This window comes from Triturus cristatus, chromosome 10, assembly GCF_964204655.1.
Source record: "Triturus cristatus chromosome 10, aTriCri1.1, whole genome shotgun sequence".
NCBI classification, from domain to species: domain Eukaryota; kingdom Metazoa; phylum Chordata; class Amphibia; order Caudata; family Salamandridae; genus Triturus; species Triturus cristatus.
In genome coordinates, this window is record NC_140593.1 from 147,523,443 (window position 1) to 147,542,139 (window position 18,697).

The 18,697-nt window shown below is 51.7% G+C and overlaps 1 protein-coding gene across 5 annotated transcripts in view; it reads left to right on the top strand.

The window, feature by feature from the left end:
* Positions 1–18,697, top strand: part of DNAJC13 (DnaJ heat shock protein family (Hsp40) member C13) — a 1,667,846-nt gene that overhangs the window by 1,461,443 nt on the left and 187,706 nt on the right. For all 5 annotated transcript variants that reach the window (XR_014970022.1, XM_085630673.1, XM_085630671.1 and 2 more), the window contains 2 exons: positions 15,244–15,423; positions 16,329–16,469. Coding sequence is in view for 4 of the 5 variants with exons in the window: in XM_085630673.1 (XP_085486799.1) it covers positions 15,244–15,423; positions 16,329–16,469 (321 nt within the window). In the remaining variant the exon portion in view is untranslated. The remainder of the gene's footprint in view (positions 1–15,243; positions 15,424–16,328; positions 16,470–18,697) is intronic.

Genomic DNA, 18,697 nt, shown 5'->3' on the forward strand with positions numbered 1-18,697 from the left:
TGGATTGGTTCAGGTGTTCACAGACAAAACCACTGTCAAGTGGTTCTGCAACAAATAGGGCAGGGCGGGGTTGTGGACCTTATGATAAGAGGCTGGGCTCCCCTCCATCTCCTCCCCCCACCCACGCCCCCAGGTCTGTGCGGTCGTCTTGGCAGCCAGGTGTCCATCCACAAAGACCTTATATGCCTGCTGTTGGAACAGGTTTGTGGCTTGGTGCACTGAAAAACCTTTTGACCCTCTTTCTGCACCCTTGTCCGAAGTGTTGCTGTTTGTTTTGTCTTTAACCAAGCAAGGCCTTGCTCAGGGCACATTTAAGAGCTGTCGTTCAGCCATTACGATTTTTCAGTTGCTGGATCAGCCCTCTCTGTTTAAGTAACCTGTTGTGAAACCTTTTCTGAAGGGTCTTATATTTCCCCCAAAGCCTTTGTTATTCCCCAGTGTGACCTTAATTTGGTTTAACCCACTTGATGTATTGCCCTTTGACCCCATGCATAGCTGCCCTCTTAGGCTTCTAACGATCAAGACTGTCTTCTTGGTGGTCATCACATCTGCTAGGAGTATCCAGTGCTTTCTGTTCACCCTCTGTACACCTGCTTTTTCCCAGACAAACTAGTTTGCCGCACCTGTGCCTCTTTTTTGCCAAAGTTGGTGACACAGTTCCATGTCGGTCAAAGCATCACGCTGCCGACCTTCTTTGCTCCACCTTACCCCTCCGAGGAGGAGGAGAGACCCCACCGCTTGGACCCAAAAAGAGCATTGTCAAACCGTAGATCGCACCAAATAACACCAAATGGACAATCAGCTCTTTGTTGGGGTTCACTGGGGCAAAGTAGGGGTGAGCAGTACAGAAACAAACTATCTTCAGATGGATTGTACTCTGCATTAAGTTCTGCTGTGCACTGACTAAAAAGCAACCCCCGGAGAGTTTGTGAGTTCCTTCCTCTTGAGCCAAAGCTGCAAACACTGAGTTAGCTCATGGAGTCCCCGTCCTGAGGCTCTATAGAGCCACAGATTCATTAGCTTCGAATATTCCCCAGGAGTCAGACTAGATCTGCAAAATCTTGAGCAGCACCTCTGTGCCAGTAGGTGGAGTCGATCTGCCAGATGTGACATACACAATGCCCAAACCTAGCTTCATGACATCAGTTTTTTAATGTGACTCTTAGTGTGCCAGAAGCACAGAGTCACGTCAGAAGGCCGACTGACTCGTGTGCAGAAACTATAACCCTACAGTGACCTATGGGCATCCTTGGACATGTTCACCAAACACCACAGCCTTGACGGCCAGGTGTGTCGTGACCAGCACTTTGCCTGTTCGTCCTCTAGGACATTTTGGGCTGAACCAGTTTGCAGACCCATCCCTGGGGGTGTCTTTCTTTGGTAACTATTCTAAGATATGGAATCTATAGCTAGAATTCTCTATCAGATGAACAAGTTTACTTGTCTTTGATGACACCCTATCTTCTTGAGATTCTATCTAGCTACACATTACTTACCGCCACTCCTGATCTTCTGCGAACCGGTCTTCCTACATTAAAAGGTCACTGTAGGGTTGTAGTTTCTGCACACGAGTCAGTCGGCCTTCAGACGTGACTCTGTGCTTCTGGCACACTAAGAGTCACATTAAAAAACTGATGTCAGTGAGCTAGGTTTGAGCATTGTGCATGTCACATCTGGCAGATCGACTCCACCTACTGGCACAGAGGTGCTGCTCAAGATTTTCCAGATCTAGTCTGACTCCTGGGGAATATTCTAAGCTAATGAATCTGTGGCTCTATAGAGCCTCCGGCAGATATGGCATTACTGAAGGTTAGCAACTTGTTCATCTGAAAGAAACACGTTAGTTAGATTCCTCACCTTAGATTCCTCACCTTAGAATATCCCCAGGCGTCAGACTGGATCCGGAAGATTTTTCGTCAGCAATACCCCTTGCGCGTCGCTAGGCGTCGTCTGCGGCTCCGCGTCCGTCGTCGGCGTCGTGCGCCGGAATGACGTCGTCGGAGTACTTAGACGCCGCCCTCGCGCGCTGACGTCAGTTCTTCTTTTTTCCGCGCCAGTAAGCGCAGATCCGGGAGAGCTACCCCTTTTAGTCTTTTTTGACTAAATCTTTTTTGATCACTTTTGATCCTTGTCTGTCGACATCTGGTGCCGGTAGGATGCCTGGGTTCAAGGCTTGCGAGGATTGCCATCGACTGATGTCGGTGACCGATCACCACCGCCGGTGCCTCTACTGTTTAGGCCCCGACCACGACGCGGAGTCGTGCTCCGATTGCCAGGCCCTGACTTCGAAGGCTCGGCGGGAGCGGTCCCGCAAGCTTCTCGAGCTTCGCCACTCGGCTCCGCGTCGTGCGCGATCCCGGTCCAGGAGGAGGTCCAAGGATCGCTCGCGGAGCCCTAGCCGACGCCACCATCGATCGTCGGGCTCCAAGTCGTCGGGTAAGTCCAAACGCTCTAAGAAGTCCAAGAGGCGACATCGCTCTTCGGACTCCCCTCGCCGGTCGCGCGACTCGGCCGAGGGTCCGGGTGGTTCCACCCCCGCGCCTCCGGCGGAGCCGCAGGCGCCGCGCCCGTCCCCATACCCTCCGGTCCCTGGGACTAACGCGACGCCGGCGGAGGTCAGTGCCTTCCTCTCGGCCATGAGGAGCCTGGCCCCGCCGTCGACGCCCGCTGGCGCGCCTTCGGGCCCCGCGGACTCGACTGGGCGACCTTGCCTGCCGGCGGCTTCGGCCCCGGCGCCGTCGACGACTCCGGTCTCGACGCCGCAGGTCCCCGCGGGGCCCATGCCTGGGCCCCCGTCGATGCCGGTTGACCTAACCACTCCTCCACCGGCGCCGGCGAATGAACCACCGACGCCGCCGCCGGCGCAGACGCCTACACCTCCGGTGCCGCCGACGCCTTCGGTGCCGACTCCGGACGGCGTCCAACCCCAGTTTAGCCCTATTCCGGACCCGGCGCCGCAACGGCGTCGACCGACGCCGCGTCCGGCGCCGCTTGAGACCTATCATCTCTACAGTCCGGCTCCGATCATTTCTCCTGTTTATCAGGAATCGGAAGACGGGGGCGACTGGGAGGGGTTCGAGGACCCTATGGCTGTTCAGTCGCAGCTTTCACAGGACTGGGCAGATGAACTGGGGGAGGCCAGTGGTCTGGATACCTCGCCAGACACTGGATTCACTTCTCCTCCGACTGTGGCTTCGGAGGAGGGTGCAGCATTTTCTGTGGTGCTGCGCAAGGCGGCCGCAGCCCTTGGGCTCGAGCTGCCTGCCGTGGCTGTGAGGACTAACATCCTCACTGAGGTGCTTCAAACCGCAGCAAGCTCCACTGAGCCTCTGCTGCCGTTCAATGAGGCCCTCACTGACGTTCTGCAGGGCACCTGGTCCAAGCCCTCCACAGTTCCTCCTGTGGATAGGAACGTTGCCAGGCGCCACCGCCCTGCTCCGGGCGACCCCAGTTTCCTGTCCCAACACCCCACCCCCGAGAGTCTGGTTATCCAGGCCTCTACCTCCCAATCCTCCTTCCCGACCGCTCCGCCGGACCGGGATTCCAAGAGACTCGAGCAGTTTGGCAAGAAACTGTTCTCGTCCCTTAGTTTGGGCCTGCGGTCTTTGAACACCGCCTGTCTCTTGGACCGTTATTCCCATTCTCTGTGGGATACGGTGGAGGACGTGCTGCCCCTGTGTCCGGAGGAGGTCCGGACACGACTTACCCAGGCTTTGGCCGATGGGAGGGATGCAGCGCGGCACGCCATACGATGTGGGCTTGACACCACGGACTCGCTGGGTCGGGCGATTTCCACCACAGTGGCGCTCCGCCGCCACGCCTGGATGCGGTCCACGTCATTTTCCGGGGATGTCCAGAACACCCTCATGGACATGCCCTTTGATGGCACTCGCCTGTTTGGTGAGAAGGCGGACAGTGCGCTGAACCGCTTTAAGGACTCCCGGGCTACGGCCAAGTCCTTGGGCCTCTCGGCTCCGCGGGCGCACACCTCCGCTTTTCGCCCCTTTTGTGGCCAAGGAAGGGGCGCCTCCTCACGTCCGCCAAGCCACCAGCCGCAGAACCAACCTGCGCGCGGTCGCGGACGTGGTTTCCGCCGTGGCGGATCTGGAGGACGACGTGGTCAGCCCACATCCACCCCGGCAGCATCCGCCTCAAAGCCTTCCTAGTCCGAGCTTTCAGGCCCATTCCACGCCAGTGGGCGGCAGAGTTCGCCATCACCTGCTCCACTGGCGGTCCATTACATCGGACAGGTGGGTGCTGCAAATCGTCCGAAGGGGCTACTCCCTCCCCTTCGAGACGACCCCTCAAGCCATGCCACCGCAGCACCACCGTGATCGGGGGATCATTTGGATCTTCTCCGCGAGAAGGTTTCGGCTCTCTTGGCCAAGGGGGCCGTCGAGCGCGTTCCGAGTCCAGAAGTAGGTCGTGGTTGTTATTCCCACTACTTTCTGGTTCCCAAGAAGGGCAAGGGGGGCCTACGCCCCATCTTGGACCTCCGGAACGTCAATGCCTTCCTCCGAAAGGAAAGGTTCAAGATGTTAACCTTGGCTCAGGTTCTAGCTGCCCTAGACCCCGGAGACTGGATGGTAGCGTTGGACTTGCAGGACGCATACTTCCATATCCCCGTCCTGCCGGCCCACCGGCGTTACCTGCGGTTCACGGTGGGCCAAGAGCATTTTCAGTTTACCGTGCTCCCCTTCGGCCTCACCAGTGCCCCTCGGGTGTTCACGAAAGTGATGGCGGTGGTCGCAGCTCATCTGCGCAGATCAGGGGTTCCAGTCTTCCCCTATCTCGACGACTGGTTGTTGAAGGCGGGCTCGCCCCAGGCAGTCGTCTCCCACCTCCAGACTACGGCGGATCTCCTGCATTTGCTGGGATTTTCCATCAACGTGCCGAAGTCACACCTGAGTCCCTCTCAGAAGCTCCTCTTCATCGGAGCAGTTCTCGATTCGGCGCAGTTCCGGGTCTATCCACCGGAACAGCGGGTCCGGGATATACAGGCCCTGATTCCCATCTTTCGGCCTCTATCCTGGGTTTCGGTCAGGCTAGTGTTGCGGCTTCTGGGGCTGATGGCCTCCTGCATCCTACTAGTGCATCACGCCAGGCGGCGCATGCGGGCTCTGCAGTGGGACCTGAAGTTTCAGTGGGCCCAGCATCACGGCAACCTGTCCGACCATGTCTTGATCTCGGAGGGCACTGCACAACAGTTGCAGTGGTGGCTCACGGACCGCAATTGGGTCATGGGCAGGAGCCTCTCCCTTCCCCAACCGGAGCATGTCGTAGTGACGGATGCGTCCCTCCTGGGCTGGGGTGGCCATATGGGAGAGGCGGAGATCAGAGGCCTCTGGTCTCCGGCGGAGTCTCGTCTCCACATCAACCTGTTGGAGTTGTCAAGAATTCCGGTCATACAAGGGAAACACGCCCTTATGTAAACAGGAGAGCTGTTACATAACTCAAGGGAAACACGCCCTTATGTAAACAGGAGAGCTGTTACATAACTCAAGGGAAACACGCCCTTATGTAAACAGGAGAGCTGTTACATAACTCAAGGGAAACACGCCCTTATGTAAACAGGAGAGCTGTTACATAACTCAAGGAAAACACGCCCTATAAAGGGAGGAACCGGGAGGTACAAGGCTGTCGGATATTGTGTTTACACCGACGTACCTGCTTCGTGAAGAGCAGTGTTCCGGAGTGGTGCTCCAGTAAGGCAAGAACGGAGGTAGGTCGAGTCGTTACTCCCTGGGCCGTGTCTTGCCCCATCGTCACCTGTGAAGGACCCGGAAGCTCTACCGGTCAACCATTGAGCTTCGCTTTTTGACTCGGCTGAGTCCAAGCGCAGTGGCGCTTTTGCTGGTTGGAGTCGTAACTCCCAGCCCGACCAGAGACACAGGGACTGCCAGCTGTAACGCACACCAGGAGGTGTTTGCCGCGTTACAGACTCGGAAGTCCACAGGATCGATCGAGCGGCTGCTCTCGGTTCAGTCTTCTTGCTTGTGATTGGGGTATCGGTGACGCATCACCAGGAGGTGACTCCGCGTCCCGGTGCAGTCTGAGGAAGAGGTTGAGCGGCTGCTCCCTTCAGGTAGAGACCCCGGCTGGGTGTTTCCCTGACTCCTCGATTCTCCCCAACACTCTTCGTGCCCCTCACAGCCTACCGATTGGCATTGTCGGCCATTTCATTTCTGCCCTCTGTTGGCATACGCCGGGATCGGCGTATATGCAGAGGACGGTTAGGACCATCCGTGCTGTGGGCTGGTAACGTACTTAGCCTGGAGGATTCCAGTGACTATAACTTTTGTTTGTTCTTTGTATTTTATTTGCCTTCATTAAAAGAACTCACCCTTCACAAGTGGTTGCGTCCTCATTGTCGTGTCTGTTAAACGATCCTGAGACGTTCAGGGCGTTACAAAATATCCGACCTTAATAACACTAACTGTCTCCCGGTCGATAACAGACATGGCAACACTTGATGATGTGCTGGCTGCTTTAGCGGCCATGCAAGTTGAAGTGGCTGCCTCTAGGCAAGAAACAGCCGATGTAAAAGCCAGACTGGATGCTATCCAATTGGACCCGCTCACGCCCAGCACCTCCCTCACGAACCAGACCCCTGCGGTAGTAGTGGAAATGCCGGTAGCCATCACCTTGGCAACACCAGAGAGGTACAGTGGGGATCCTAACACAGTGCAGGTATTCCTCACACAAGTGGCGCTACATTTATCGTGCAAACCAAAGGCGTTCCCCACGAGTCAGGCTCGTGTGGCTTTCCTTATATCCTATTTGGCTGGAAACGCGGCACAATGGGCCGTACCTCTGGTGAGCAGGGACGACCCCCTCTTATGTGATTGGGGTGCTTTTCGCGAGGAATTCCTGAAGGTATTCGACAGAAGGGCTGACTCGTACACGGCGGACCGTGAAATGCTTGAGTTGAGACAGGGATCCAACGACCTGGTGCAGTATCTCAACGCGTTCCGAAGGCTGGTTGCGGAAACCAAGTGGCCTGTTGCTAAACAGACGGCGCTCTTCCATCAAGGGCTGTGCGATGAGCTCAAGGACGCCGTGGCTCATATTGACCCTCAACCCAAGACATGTGAGGGCCTTATCAACCTGGTATTACGGCTGGAACATAGGCTAAGTGAAAGAAAGGGGGATCATGGGAGAAAAGGAAAATCCCTTCCATCCTATGTGACGGTGGGAAGTCCTGAAACTTCCACCGCATCCAAGGGAGAACCCATGGACATCAGCGCAATACGAGCGAGCCTCACAGCCACGGAGAAAGAGTCACGCCGTAAACAAGGATTGTGCCTATATTGTGGCAAAAAAGGCCACTACGTACGTGAATGCCCTGCCAAACCGAAGACGTCACGTTATCGGGCCAACCGGTCGGTAACAGCCGTGGTGGACATACCGGCGGAAAACTAGAGGACTCCAAGACCAGAGAAGGGGCATCTCGGAGTCACTCATCCATCCCTTCACTTTCCAACTCGGTCACTAAGGGACAACGACACCTGTTTATCACGGTGCACGTGGGAGTGCATGACCAGTGGATACCCGTTGTGGCCATGGTGGATTCAGGGGCCACTGGCATGTTTATGGACCACAACGAGGCATGCAGGCTAGGGCTAGTGCTTCTTCCCAAAGCAGTACCCGAAGACGTCTATGCGGTAGACGGAAGGCGATTGGTGACGGGGCCCATCGGACAGCACACGGGGGTCCTTCCGATGAGATATGGGAGGAACCATTTGGAACAAATCGATTTTAACATCATCCGAGCGCCCCAATATGGCGTCATATTGGGATTGCCGTGGCTACAGAAACACAACCCCTTTGTGGATTGGCCAACACATCGCATCGAAATGACGTCACCGTATTGCATCCTGCATTGTGGAATAAGAACGGAATCCCTTGACGCAGATGAGAGCGGGAGTCAGACGGTGGCTACAGCGGCAGAAAAAGATGTGGCTCTCCCCCAGGCTTATCACAGTTTTGAGGATGTATTTGATGAGGTGAAGGCGGAAGTGCTACCACCACATAGACAGTTTGACTGCCAGATCGACCTGGTGCCAGGGGCCAGCGTTCCCAGCGGCAGGCTGTATGCCCTGACGGAGCCTGAAAACGTGCATCTCCGGGGGTACCTGGATAAACTCCTCAAGCTAGGATTCATCCGCCCGTCCAAGTCTCCGGCCGCCTCGCCACTCTTCTTCATCCCGAAGGCTAATGGGGAGCTGAGAGCCTGTGTGGACTTTAGGGCATTGAATGCGATAACCATAAAAAATCGGTACCCCTTGCCTCTCATCAGTGTACTTCTGGAACAGGTCAAGAAAGCTCGTATCTACACCAAGTTGGATTTGAAAGGGGCATACCATCTGGTGCGCATGAGGGACGGAGACGAGTGGAAGACCGCCTTTAAGACCAGGTTCGGCCTTTTTGAGTACCTCGTCATGCCGTTCGGTCTGTGCAACGCCCCGGCAGCCTTTCAGTACTTTTTGAATGAGGTATTCAGAGAGGAGTTGGATATCTACGTGGTCGTATATATCGACGACATCCTCATCTATTCGTCCAGTGTGGAGGAGCACGTACACCACGTCAAAGCTGTGCTCCAAAAGCTGAGGGAAAACATGCTGTTTTGTAAACTCAGCAAGTGTGACTTCCACGTCACATCCGTGGAATTCCTCGGAGTGATGCTGAGTCCAGAGGGACAGGAGATGGCAGAACGAAAGATCAAGGCGGTGAAAGAATGGCCGGTGCCCCAAAGCGTGAAGGACGTCCAAAGTTTCATTGGCTTCGCCAACTTTTACAGGCGGTTTATAGATGGATTTTCAGGAGTGGTGGCCCCAATCACACAGCTACTGAGGAAGTCCAAGGAGTTTGTCTGGTCCCCTGAAGCGAACAAAGCCTTTGAGGCCCTGAAAAGCGCCTTTGGTAAGGCGCCGGTGTTGGCTCACCCCGATCCGGATCTCCCCTACGTGGTGGAAGCGGACGCGTCGGATGTGGCGCTGGGGGCTATCTTGTCCCAACGCAACCACGACACAGGGGTGCTTCATCCCGTTGCGTACATGTCCCGCAAACTCAACGACGCCGAACGCAACTACCATATTGCGGAGAAGGAGCTTCTCGCAATCAAGGACGCCTTCACCGAATGGAGGCATTGGTTGATGGGGGCAAGACATGTGGTATCGGTGTACACGGACCATCGGAACCTACAGTTCATGACGGCCACTAGACACCTTTCTCCCAGGCAGCTGCGGTGGATGATCTTCTTTGCGGGGTTCAACTTCCGCATCACATATCGGCCGGGGACGGAAAACCGGAAGGCGGACGCCCTGTCCCGTCAATCTGCAGTTAAGGAACCTTTGCCTGCAACCGAGCGTTCCATCATTTCCCCGAGGATGGTATTGGGGGTTATCCAACCGGATACTTTCCTGAGGGGAATAAAGAGAGGGATCAGGTCATTCGCATGGCGGAGGTGGCTCCTCAGTCACAGAGAATGGCAGCTGAAGGACGGGATACCCCTGATGGGCAGGTGCCTATTGATACCCACGCCTAGGCTAAGGAAACAAGCATTCATCTGGTGCCATGACTCTCCATGCGCAGGTCATTTGGGCTTTGAAAAAACGGTGGCTAGCATGGGACGGCATTTCTGGTGGCCAACCATGAGAGTGGATGTCAGGAGGTGGGGACAGGAGTGTCCTACGTGTGCTACCATGAAGGCCGACCATGGCCGAACCCAAGGGCTCTTACATCCACTTCCGACCCCGGATAGACCATGGGATAGCATATCACTGGACTTCGTGGTGGGCCTACCGGTAGACCAGGGGATGACGGCAATACTGGTGGTGGTGGATTACTTGACGAAAATGGGGCACTTCATCCCCTGCAAGAGAGTCCCTACGGCCGGGGAATTGGCGTCACTACTCCTAAAGAATGTGGTACGACTGCATGGATTACCTGGGGTGATCGTGTCGGACCGGGGGTCGCAGTTTACTGCGCAATTCTGGAAGACTTGGTGCACTGCGCTGCATGTTAAGACCGCCCTGTCCACCAGCTACCACCCTCAAACGGACGGCCAAACCGAGCGCCTGAACCAAACGCTCAAACAGTATCTGCGATGTTTTGTGGACCAGGGCAGGGAAGAATGGGTCGACTTGCTATGGGTTGCAGAGATAGCCTATAACAACGCCACTCACAGCTCCACACAGTCATCTCCGTTCTATAGCAACTATGGCCAACATCCCAGGTTCTTGCCATTTCTACATCCGTTCAGAGAGGACAGGATTCCCGCCACAGCGGACAGGGTGGCACACATAAAAGACACGTTGATGCGCTCAAGGGCTGTCCTAATAGAGGCCAAGAGAAGATACAAGGCTGCGGCAGACAGGAAGAGAAGGCCCGGGCCACTGTACCGCACTGGAGACTACGTCTGGATATCCACAAGAAACATGAGGTTTCGAAAGAACAGTGTGTTCCATCCCAAGTACATGGGCCCCTATCGAATTACCAAGTGTATGGGTCCCGTGAACGTGAAGGTGTGCTTGCCCCAGTCATTGCGGATACACCCTGTCTTTCATGTATCATTGCTCAAACCAGCACCCTCCAAGCCGTCTGGGACACCTAGGCCGGTATGCGTGGAGTCGGAGGTGGAGTATGAAGTGTCAGGCATACGGGCGTCCAAATGGCGCAGGGGGAAGCTGTGGTACCTGGTTGCGTGGAAAGGCTATGGCCCGGAGGAGCATTCATGGGAACCGGCTGAAGGGGTTCATGCTCCGCGCTTGGTCTCCTTGTTCCATCGGCGTTTTCCTGCCAGCGCTGGACCCATGGGGAGCCGCTGAGAGGGAGGATGTACTGTCAAGAATTCCGGTCATACAAGGGAAACACGCCCTTATGTAAACAGGAGAGCTGTTACATAACTCAAGGGAAACACGCCCTTATGTAAACAGGAGAGCTGTTACATAACTCAAGGGAAACACGCCCTTATGTAAACAGGAGAGCTGTTACATAACTCAAGGGAAACACGCCCTTATGTAAACAGGAGAGCTGTTACATAACTCAAGGAAAACACGCCCTATAAAGGGAGGAACCGGGAGGTACAAGGCTGTCGGATATTGTGTTTACACCGACGTACCTGCTTCGTGAAGAGCAGTGTTCCGGAGTGGTGCTCCAGTAAGGCAAGAACGGAGGTAGGTCGAGTCGTTACTCCCTGGGCCGTGTCTTGCCCCATCGTCACCTGTGAAGGACCCGGAAGCTCTACCGGTCAACCATTGAGCTTCGCTTTTTGACTCGGCTGAGTCCAAGCGCAGTGGCGCTTTTGCTGGTTGGAGTCGTAACTCCCAGCCCGACCAGAGACACAGGGACTGCCAGCTGTAACGCACACCAGGAGGTGTTTGCCGCGTTACAGACTCGGAAGTCCACAGGATCGATCGAGCGGCTGCTCTCGGTTCAGTCTTCTTGCTTGTGATTGGGGTATCGGTGACGCATCACCAGGAGGTGACTCCGCGTCCCGGTGCAGTCTGAGGAAGAGGTTGAGCGGCTGCTCCCTTCAGGTAGAGACCCCGGCTGGGTGTTTCCCTGACTCCTCGATTCTCCCCAACACTCTTCGTGCCCCTCACAGCCTACCGATTGGCATTGTCGGCCATTTCATTTCTGCCCTCTGTTGGCATACGCCGGGATCGGCGTATATGCAGAGGACGGTTAGGACCATCCGTGCTGTGGGCTGGTAACGTACTTAGCCTGGAGGATTCCAGTGACTATAACTTTTGTTTGTTCTTTGTATTTTATTTGCCTTCATTAAAAGAACTCACCCTTCACAAGTGGTTGCGTCCTCATTGTCGTGTCTGTTAAACGATCCTGAGACGTTCAGGGCGTTACAGGAGTTGAGAGCGATCCGACTTGCACTGAAAGCCTTCCTTCCCTCTGTCAGGGGCAGTGTCGTGCAGGTGTTCACGGACAACACCACCGCCATGTGGTATTGCAACAAACAGGGCGGGGTGGGGTCGTGGACCCTTTGTCAGGAGGCTCTGCGCCTCTGGACGTGGCTGGAACACCAGGGCGTCACCCTAGTGGTTCAACATCTGGCGGGCTCTCTGAACGCCAGAGCGGACGAACTCTGCCGCCGGTGCATGATGGATCACGAATGGCGTCTGAACTCCGAAGTGGCGCAAGGTCTCTTTCAGCAGTGGGGAGAGCCTTGGTTAGATCTATTCGCCACCGAAGAGAACGCGCAATGTCTGCAGTTCTGTGCGTTGGAATTTCCAAGGCGGCACTCGCTCGGCGACGCTTTTCGTCACGAGTGGAGTTGCGGTCTGTTGTACGCCTTTCCGCCTATACCACTTCTGCCCAGAGTGCTGAAGAAGATCAGGCACGACCGGGCCCAAGTCATCTTGGTGGCTCCGGATTGGGCACGAAGATACTGGTATCCCGAGCTACTCAGTATGTTGACCGATCCCCCGATACGTCTGCCCCTTCGGGAGGATCTTCTGTCGCAGCAGCAGGGGACGGTCCTCCACCCGAACCTGTCCAGCCTCCACCTCCATGCGTGGAGATTGAGCGGCGGCAGTTGATGCCATTTGACTTGCCTCCTGAAGTCTGTGATATCATTCTGGCAGCCAGGCTTCCCTCCACAAAGACGGTATACGCCTGCCGGTGGAACAAATTTGTGGCATGGTGCACAGCAAAGGCTGTGGATCCCCTTTCCGCCCCTCTTTCTGAGGTTCTCCTCTTTCTTCTTTCTCTGGCCCGGCAGGGCTCTGCCCTGGGCACCCTGAAAGGTTATCTTGCTGCCATCTCCGCCTTCTTGCGGCTTCCTGATCAGCCTTCTCTTTTCAAGTCCCCTGTGGTTACACGCTTTCTAAAAGGCATTACTCACACGTTCTCTCCTGTCCCTTTTGTAATGCCTCAGTGGGACTTGAATCTGGTCTTGACATTCCTGATGTGCGCTCCCTTCGAGCCTCTTCACCATTGTCCTCTTCGTCTTCTGACTCTTAAGACTGCTTTTCTGGTAGCCATCACCTCGGCTAGACGGGTGAGTGAGCTCCAGGCTTTATCTTCAAAGCCTCCTTTTCTCTCTGTTCATCCGGACAAGGTTGTCCTTCGGCCTCGTCCTTCCTTTCTTCCGAAAGTGGTGACTCCATTTCATCTTGGGCAGTCTGTCACCTTGCCCACCTTCTTTCCGCCTCCGCATCCTTCCAAAGAGGAAGAGAGGCTCCACCGTCTGGACCCAAAACGTGCGCTCTCCTTTTATCTGGACCGCACAAAACAGTTCCGGGTGGACGACCAGCTTTTTGTTGGGTACGTGGGCGCTAAGAAGGGGAAAGCTGTGCACAAACGGACCATCTCTCGGTGGGTCGTTTTGTGTATCAAAATTTGCTATTCTTTGGCGAAAAAGGACCCTCCTGTTGGGCTGCGCGCCCATTCTACTCGGGCCACAGCGGCTACTACTGCTTTGGGACGGGGAGTCCCTTTGCAGGACATCTGTCAGGCGGCGACGTGGGCTTCGTTACACACGTTTGCCAGGCATTATTGCCTTGACAGCCAAGTCCGGAGGGATGGCTTCTTTGGCCGTTCTGTCCTCCAGGACTTTCTGGTGTGATCTTGGTTCGCAGACCCACCACCGGGGATGGTATTGCTTTGGTATCTATTCTAAGGTGAGGAATCTAACTAACGTGTTTCTTTCAGATGAACAAGTTACTTACCTTCGGTAACGATGTATCTGTAAGAAACATTAGTTAGTTAGATTCCTCACCGACCCACCCATCCTCCCCGTTCTGCGAACTGACATCTAGGGTTAAGGTTGTCCTTTTCAGGCCCCTAGATTTTATTTTTGGCACCAGTGTCGGTCTTTGCATGGCTCTGCGTTCCTGGCGCGGAAAGCTATGTACAAGAACTGACGTCAGCGCGCGAGGGCGGCGTCTAAGTACTCCGACGACGTCATTCCGGCGCACGATGCCGACGACGGACGCGGAGCCGCAGACGACGCCTAGCGACGCGCAAGGGGTATTGCTGACGAAAAATCTTCCGGATCCAGTCTGACGCCTGGGGATATTCTAAGGTGAGGAATCTAAGGTGAGGAATCTAACTAACTAATGTTTCTTACAGATACATCGTTACCGAAGGTAAGTAACTTGTTCTTTGGAGGGCTGAAAATTCACATACTCCCACCCTCTTCCCCGTAAGCTTGTGCTTGTGTAAGAACTCGTCCATTGTTAACTAACTTTCTTTTGCAAATCACATGTTCACAGTACTCAGTTCACTAACCACTCCAGTGTGAAAAACTATTTAACATGGAGCCTGTGCCTGTCCGAATTGTCAACTAAGGAGAGGTCACACTGGACCTCATGACTCAAAATAATTTCTTCAAAGCAAAAAAACTTGCAAGCATCCAAGCCCAAAACTAGATGGCAAGATTATGCAGAGTGTGTGACTCTACAGCACTATACTCTACGAACAAATGCTTACAGGGTAAGTAACCTTTTTTCTTTCGTTGGATTCCTCATCACCTTTCCTCCTCTCCTGATGAGCCAGTGCTGTATAGAATGAGATCTCAAGGTATGCTTGTTGTGAGATGCCGTTGTCTTTGATGCTGTTAGTTTCTCTCACCTGCATTGCTGGGGTGCGGAAAAGTTATCAGGAAATAACATCACTGTGTAGGATTATGCCAGTGAGATCATTCCCAGTGAATTGGAGTCACGGCTGAAGGCGCATGGTGCCACATGGTAGAGATGTAGAGCTAGTATGGAGAGAACAGCTTTTCTGGGTCAGCCTGACACATGGAGAGCTAATTATTAAGGTGAGGAATTTCCTGGAAGATTATGTATCCTACTAAGATTTCATTATCATAGGTAAGTAAATTTTATTTTTTGGTTTAAATGTGTTGTTATGAGTAAATACTTGTTTTGAAAAAAGAAGGTGCAGGAAGACTTCAGTAGTAACATTGTTTTTAATGAATAATCTTAGCTGCAAAATTGTCATGTCTTTCTTAACTCCATATTGGGAAATCCTCAGGAAAGATTCCTAGCCTCCATTTTAGAGAGGTTTAGCTATTTATTTATTTATTTTATTATTTAACAGATTCATTAAATATGGGGACATTAGCAGCACATTGGATGTTTTGTGCCGCCTCTATCTTGGAAAATAATTTAAATGTCATATCAAAATACCACAAGCATACAGATAACATGATACTAATGTGATGCAAAGTTATTCTTGAGGCAAAGATTGTATAGTTAAACAGTTAATTTGTCTTTACAGGGGGAAACCTTGGAAACTGTAACAACAGCAACAGTATGTCTTTTTAGCACTCAGCCTCAGCTATCAGATCAAGTCCCCCCACTAGGACACCTTCCCAAGATTCTCCAGGCTCTGAGCCACAAGAACAATGCCATTCCTAAAAGTGCTATTCGTGTCATACACATACTGTCAGATAATGAGGTATTGTATCTGATTATCTTGGTTACTTTTTAAATGTATTTCGATTATATAACCTTGTTTACAATTAAACATTTTTTGAGTTGCTGAAAAATCTTGGCTAAAGTGTACAGAGTAGAAAGTATGTTGCCTTTGTGATGTTATTTTGGCATGTTCTTCCAACAGTTAACTACCTTCTAGATTTACCTCTCAGTTGAATTACTTTTTCTTTTTAATTTCTTTTTCGAGTGCACAAACTGTCAGGCAAGCAGAGCCCAGTTTGCAAACTGCTGTAAAAGCATTAGTAAGTCACCAGTCTTTGACTACACAGTCATCCAGTGCCCAGTGTGCTTGTTATGCATTCCTCCCTTTGTCCCACCCAACGTCACTGAGGAGGAATGATATCCTGAATAATATCCGGAGTAAGCAGGCCTCGGCAGGTGAGATTGCTTATTGGGCTACTCTTCTTTGACAAGCCCAAACTGTCATTGATTATTTCCCAAAGTATCTTCCCTCACAGCTGAGGTCCGAGTGGACAGCGGAAGTCATGCAAACTGGTGCCCAAGGCCAGGATGTGATCTTCTTTGGTTATATTATAAAAAATATTGGCTCCTCTCCAGGCCTTCAGGAAATGAAACTATTTAAAAGGTCCCGGTTGTTAGTGAGAAGATTGTTTTTTATTTTTTTATTACTGTGGGAACATCCTATTCATAAGTACTTTTCATTTTTTAACTTTATATTCTCACTTAAAGAATTAACCAGTCACCTTCCTAAAAAGTTATGTCTAGTATTGTTTGTAACATTGCTTACTGTTCTCTGACAAGAATTTAGGACTTTGTCTTATTTCACTTATTAGAGCTCTGATCGAATTGTAATTTGGTGAGGGTGTGTATGTAGTTTGACATAGTCACACTTTCTTTCATATGCAGTTGTGTGTCAGAGCAATGGCAGCACTGGAGACCATTGGACCTCTGATGACTGGAATGAAAAAGAGATCAGACACCATTGGTTTGGCTTGCGAGGCACTGAATCGAATGTTTCAGAGGGAACAAACAGAATTAGTGGCCCAAGTAAGCATGTTTGTATTTTTATTTTTAGAATTAAAAATATGTACCATGTGGGAAGTTTGTAGGTCTTGGTGAAAGAGGAGGTAAAGAAACAAAAACGTATACATAAGCACAATTTGTCATTTTCTATCTTTACTTTGTTTTTACCTCGCACCCCGTCTAGGTGCCAATGGTCCCACCAGACACAAGCAGGGTAATTTCCTAGGCCCATCCTTAAGATTTTCCTCCTCCTCCTTATCTACTGATCGAAAAACACTTTCACAACTATATCTTGAGCAACACCCTGAAAATGAACTGTGCATGGAAATACATGAATTTAGTTTGTGATCTATAACAATATTTTAATTAACTAAGAACCCTTAATTATTAAAATACAACAGTTTTACTTTTGAGTGGTTTTAATCTCGAGTCAACTGAAAAGAAATTAAGTCAAATATTTTATGCAAGTTTTTCTACATTTTGTACAATATCTTTAATTTGATTAGTAAATGTACATCTTGATATTCATCCATTAGAAAGTGTTATTTTTTCTGATTGATATATTGAGAAAATGCATTGTAACAAAAGTACGAGAATGCATCATATGTTTCAGACAAATTAAAATGCAAGATATTGAACAAATGAAGTTATTACTTTACGGAAATGTCTCTTTTTGTGGTCACTGTTGTAAGCTGACCTTGTATGTAGTGTACCAAAATGATGTACACTACGTAGAATGTCCAGACAAACCTTATTGACGTACAGGGCTTAAATTAATCCTAAATGCTCTCTTTGTGGTAGTGTAGGCGAGCAGTTTAGACTTATTAGAGGGTAGTGTTAAGCATTTGTTGTGTACACAGAGTCAATAAATGAGACACACACTCAAGAAGAAACTCAAGACCAATTTAGAAAAATAACACAGATTTTCATATCATTTTTGACACCAAGATTATCAGAATTAGGTAAGTACTTTAAACGTTATCAATTCTTAAAGTAGAAACAGTAGAAAATGACAGCGGTCAGAATTAAGGCATGAGTCTCGAACGCAGGAATGTTATCCTATGGGAAAACCTTCACTGCATATGAAAACTTTGAGATGACGTACCGGACTGTACTTCTGGACTTAAATTGAGTAGGGACTAAGGTCCAAGAAAGTACCAACAGTTCAAGTTTACCTGCCCTGGGATGTCCAGGTGCAGAGGTGCTGTAGGCAGGTGTAGCCTCGAACCCTACCTGCAAAGGTCAATGGGAAAAGTACCTGTAAGAAAAGGGCTGCAATTAGGGACTAGAACCCAAGGGGGGGTGCTCAGCTTTTCAGGGTCTCAGGACCACAGAAACACCGTCAGTTTACTTGAGCCCGGGCTGTTGAGCTCAGGTGTAGAGGTGTTTTGTTTGGCGGGTCGATGAGTTAAAGGCTCTCATGGATTTTGGTGTACCTGGAGAAGAGGAGAAAGAAACACATCAGGGACCCTCTTGGTGTAGAGCTGGCCTCTGTCGAAGTCCCTCGGCGTGCAGGTCAGTTTTAATGGCAGTGGTGTTCCAATTGAACACAAACAAGCTTTGGTGCTTGGAACTGGCTCCGGTACCTCAGGCACTGGCTCTGGTACCTCAGGTATTGGTGCTGGCTGGCTCCTGGGAGTCCTGCCATCTTATAACTTGGTGGGCTTTGGGGTCGACCAAATTTTGTACCAGGTAGATGCAGTCGGGGCCTGTTAGTGCAGGGAAGTGGCTCCTCCAATCCAAGGGGGAGATGTTGCTGGGTCAATGAAGTGCTGGGCAAACCTCCAAGGGTTTTGGGAGGGCTGTTCGACTTCTGGACGAGTCAGTGTCTGTAATTGTCAGAAGAGGAGTAGCCAGGCAGGGTTGTGCGCCACGTTTGGTGCTGGTCCACAGTTCTCACATCTTCTGCTCTACTTAGTCATCTGCCTGAAAGAAGAAAAAGGAAAAAGCTAATTTCCTGCCTATCCTGTGCCAAATGGGTCTCAAGGAAGGGGGTGGCATCTCCCAGGTTTGGGAGAAGCTGGGGTCACAAATCAAAGGCGGCAGGGGCTTTGAATCCCCTGGCCTTGATATGCTAAATCTCTAGCCATCCTGCTGGAGGAAGTGTGAACACCTTCCTTCGGTGCAGGCATTGTTTCTGGCCTTAGAGAGTGGAGACTCTCACCTGCAGGGGGTCAGACACTTGCTGTGGTGACAGGCTGGACAATATCAGTCAGCCAGTACACTAGATACTGATAGATTTTCTGGGGGCA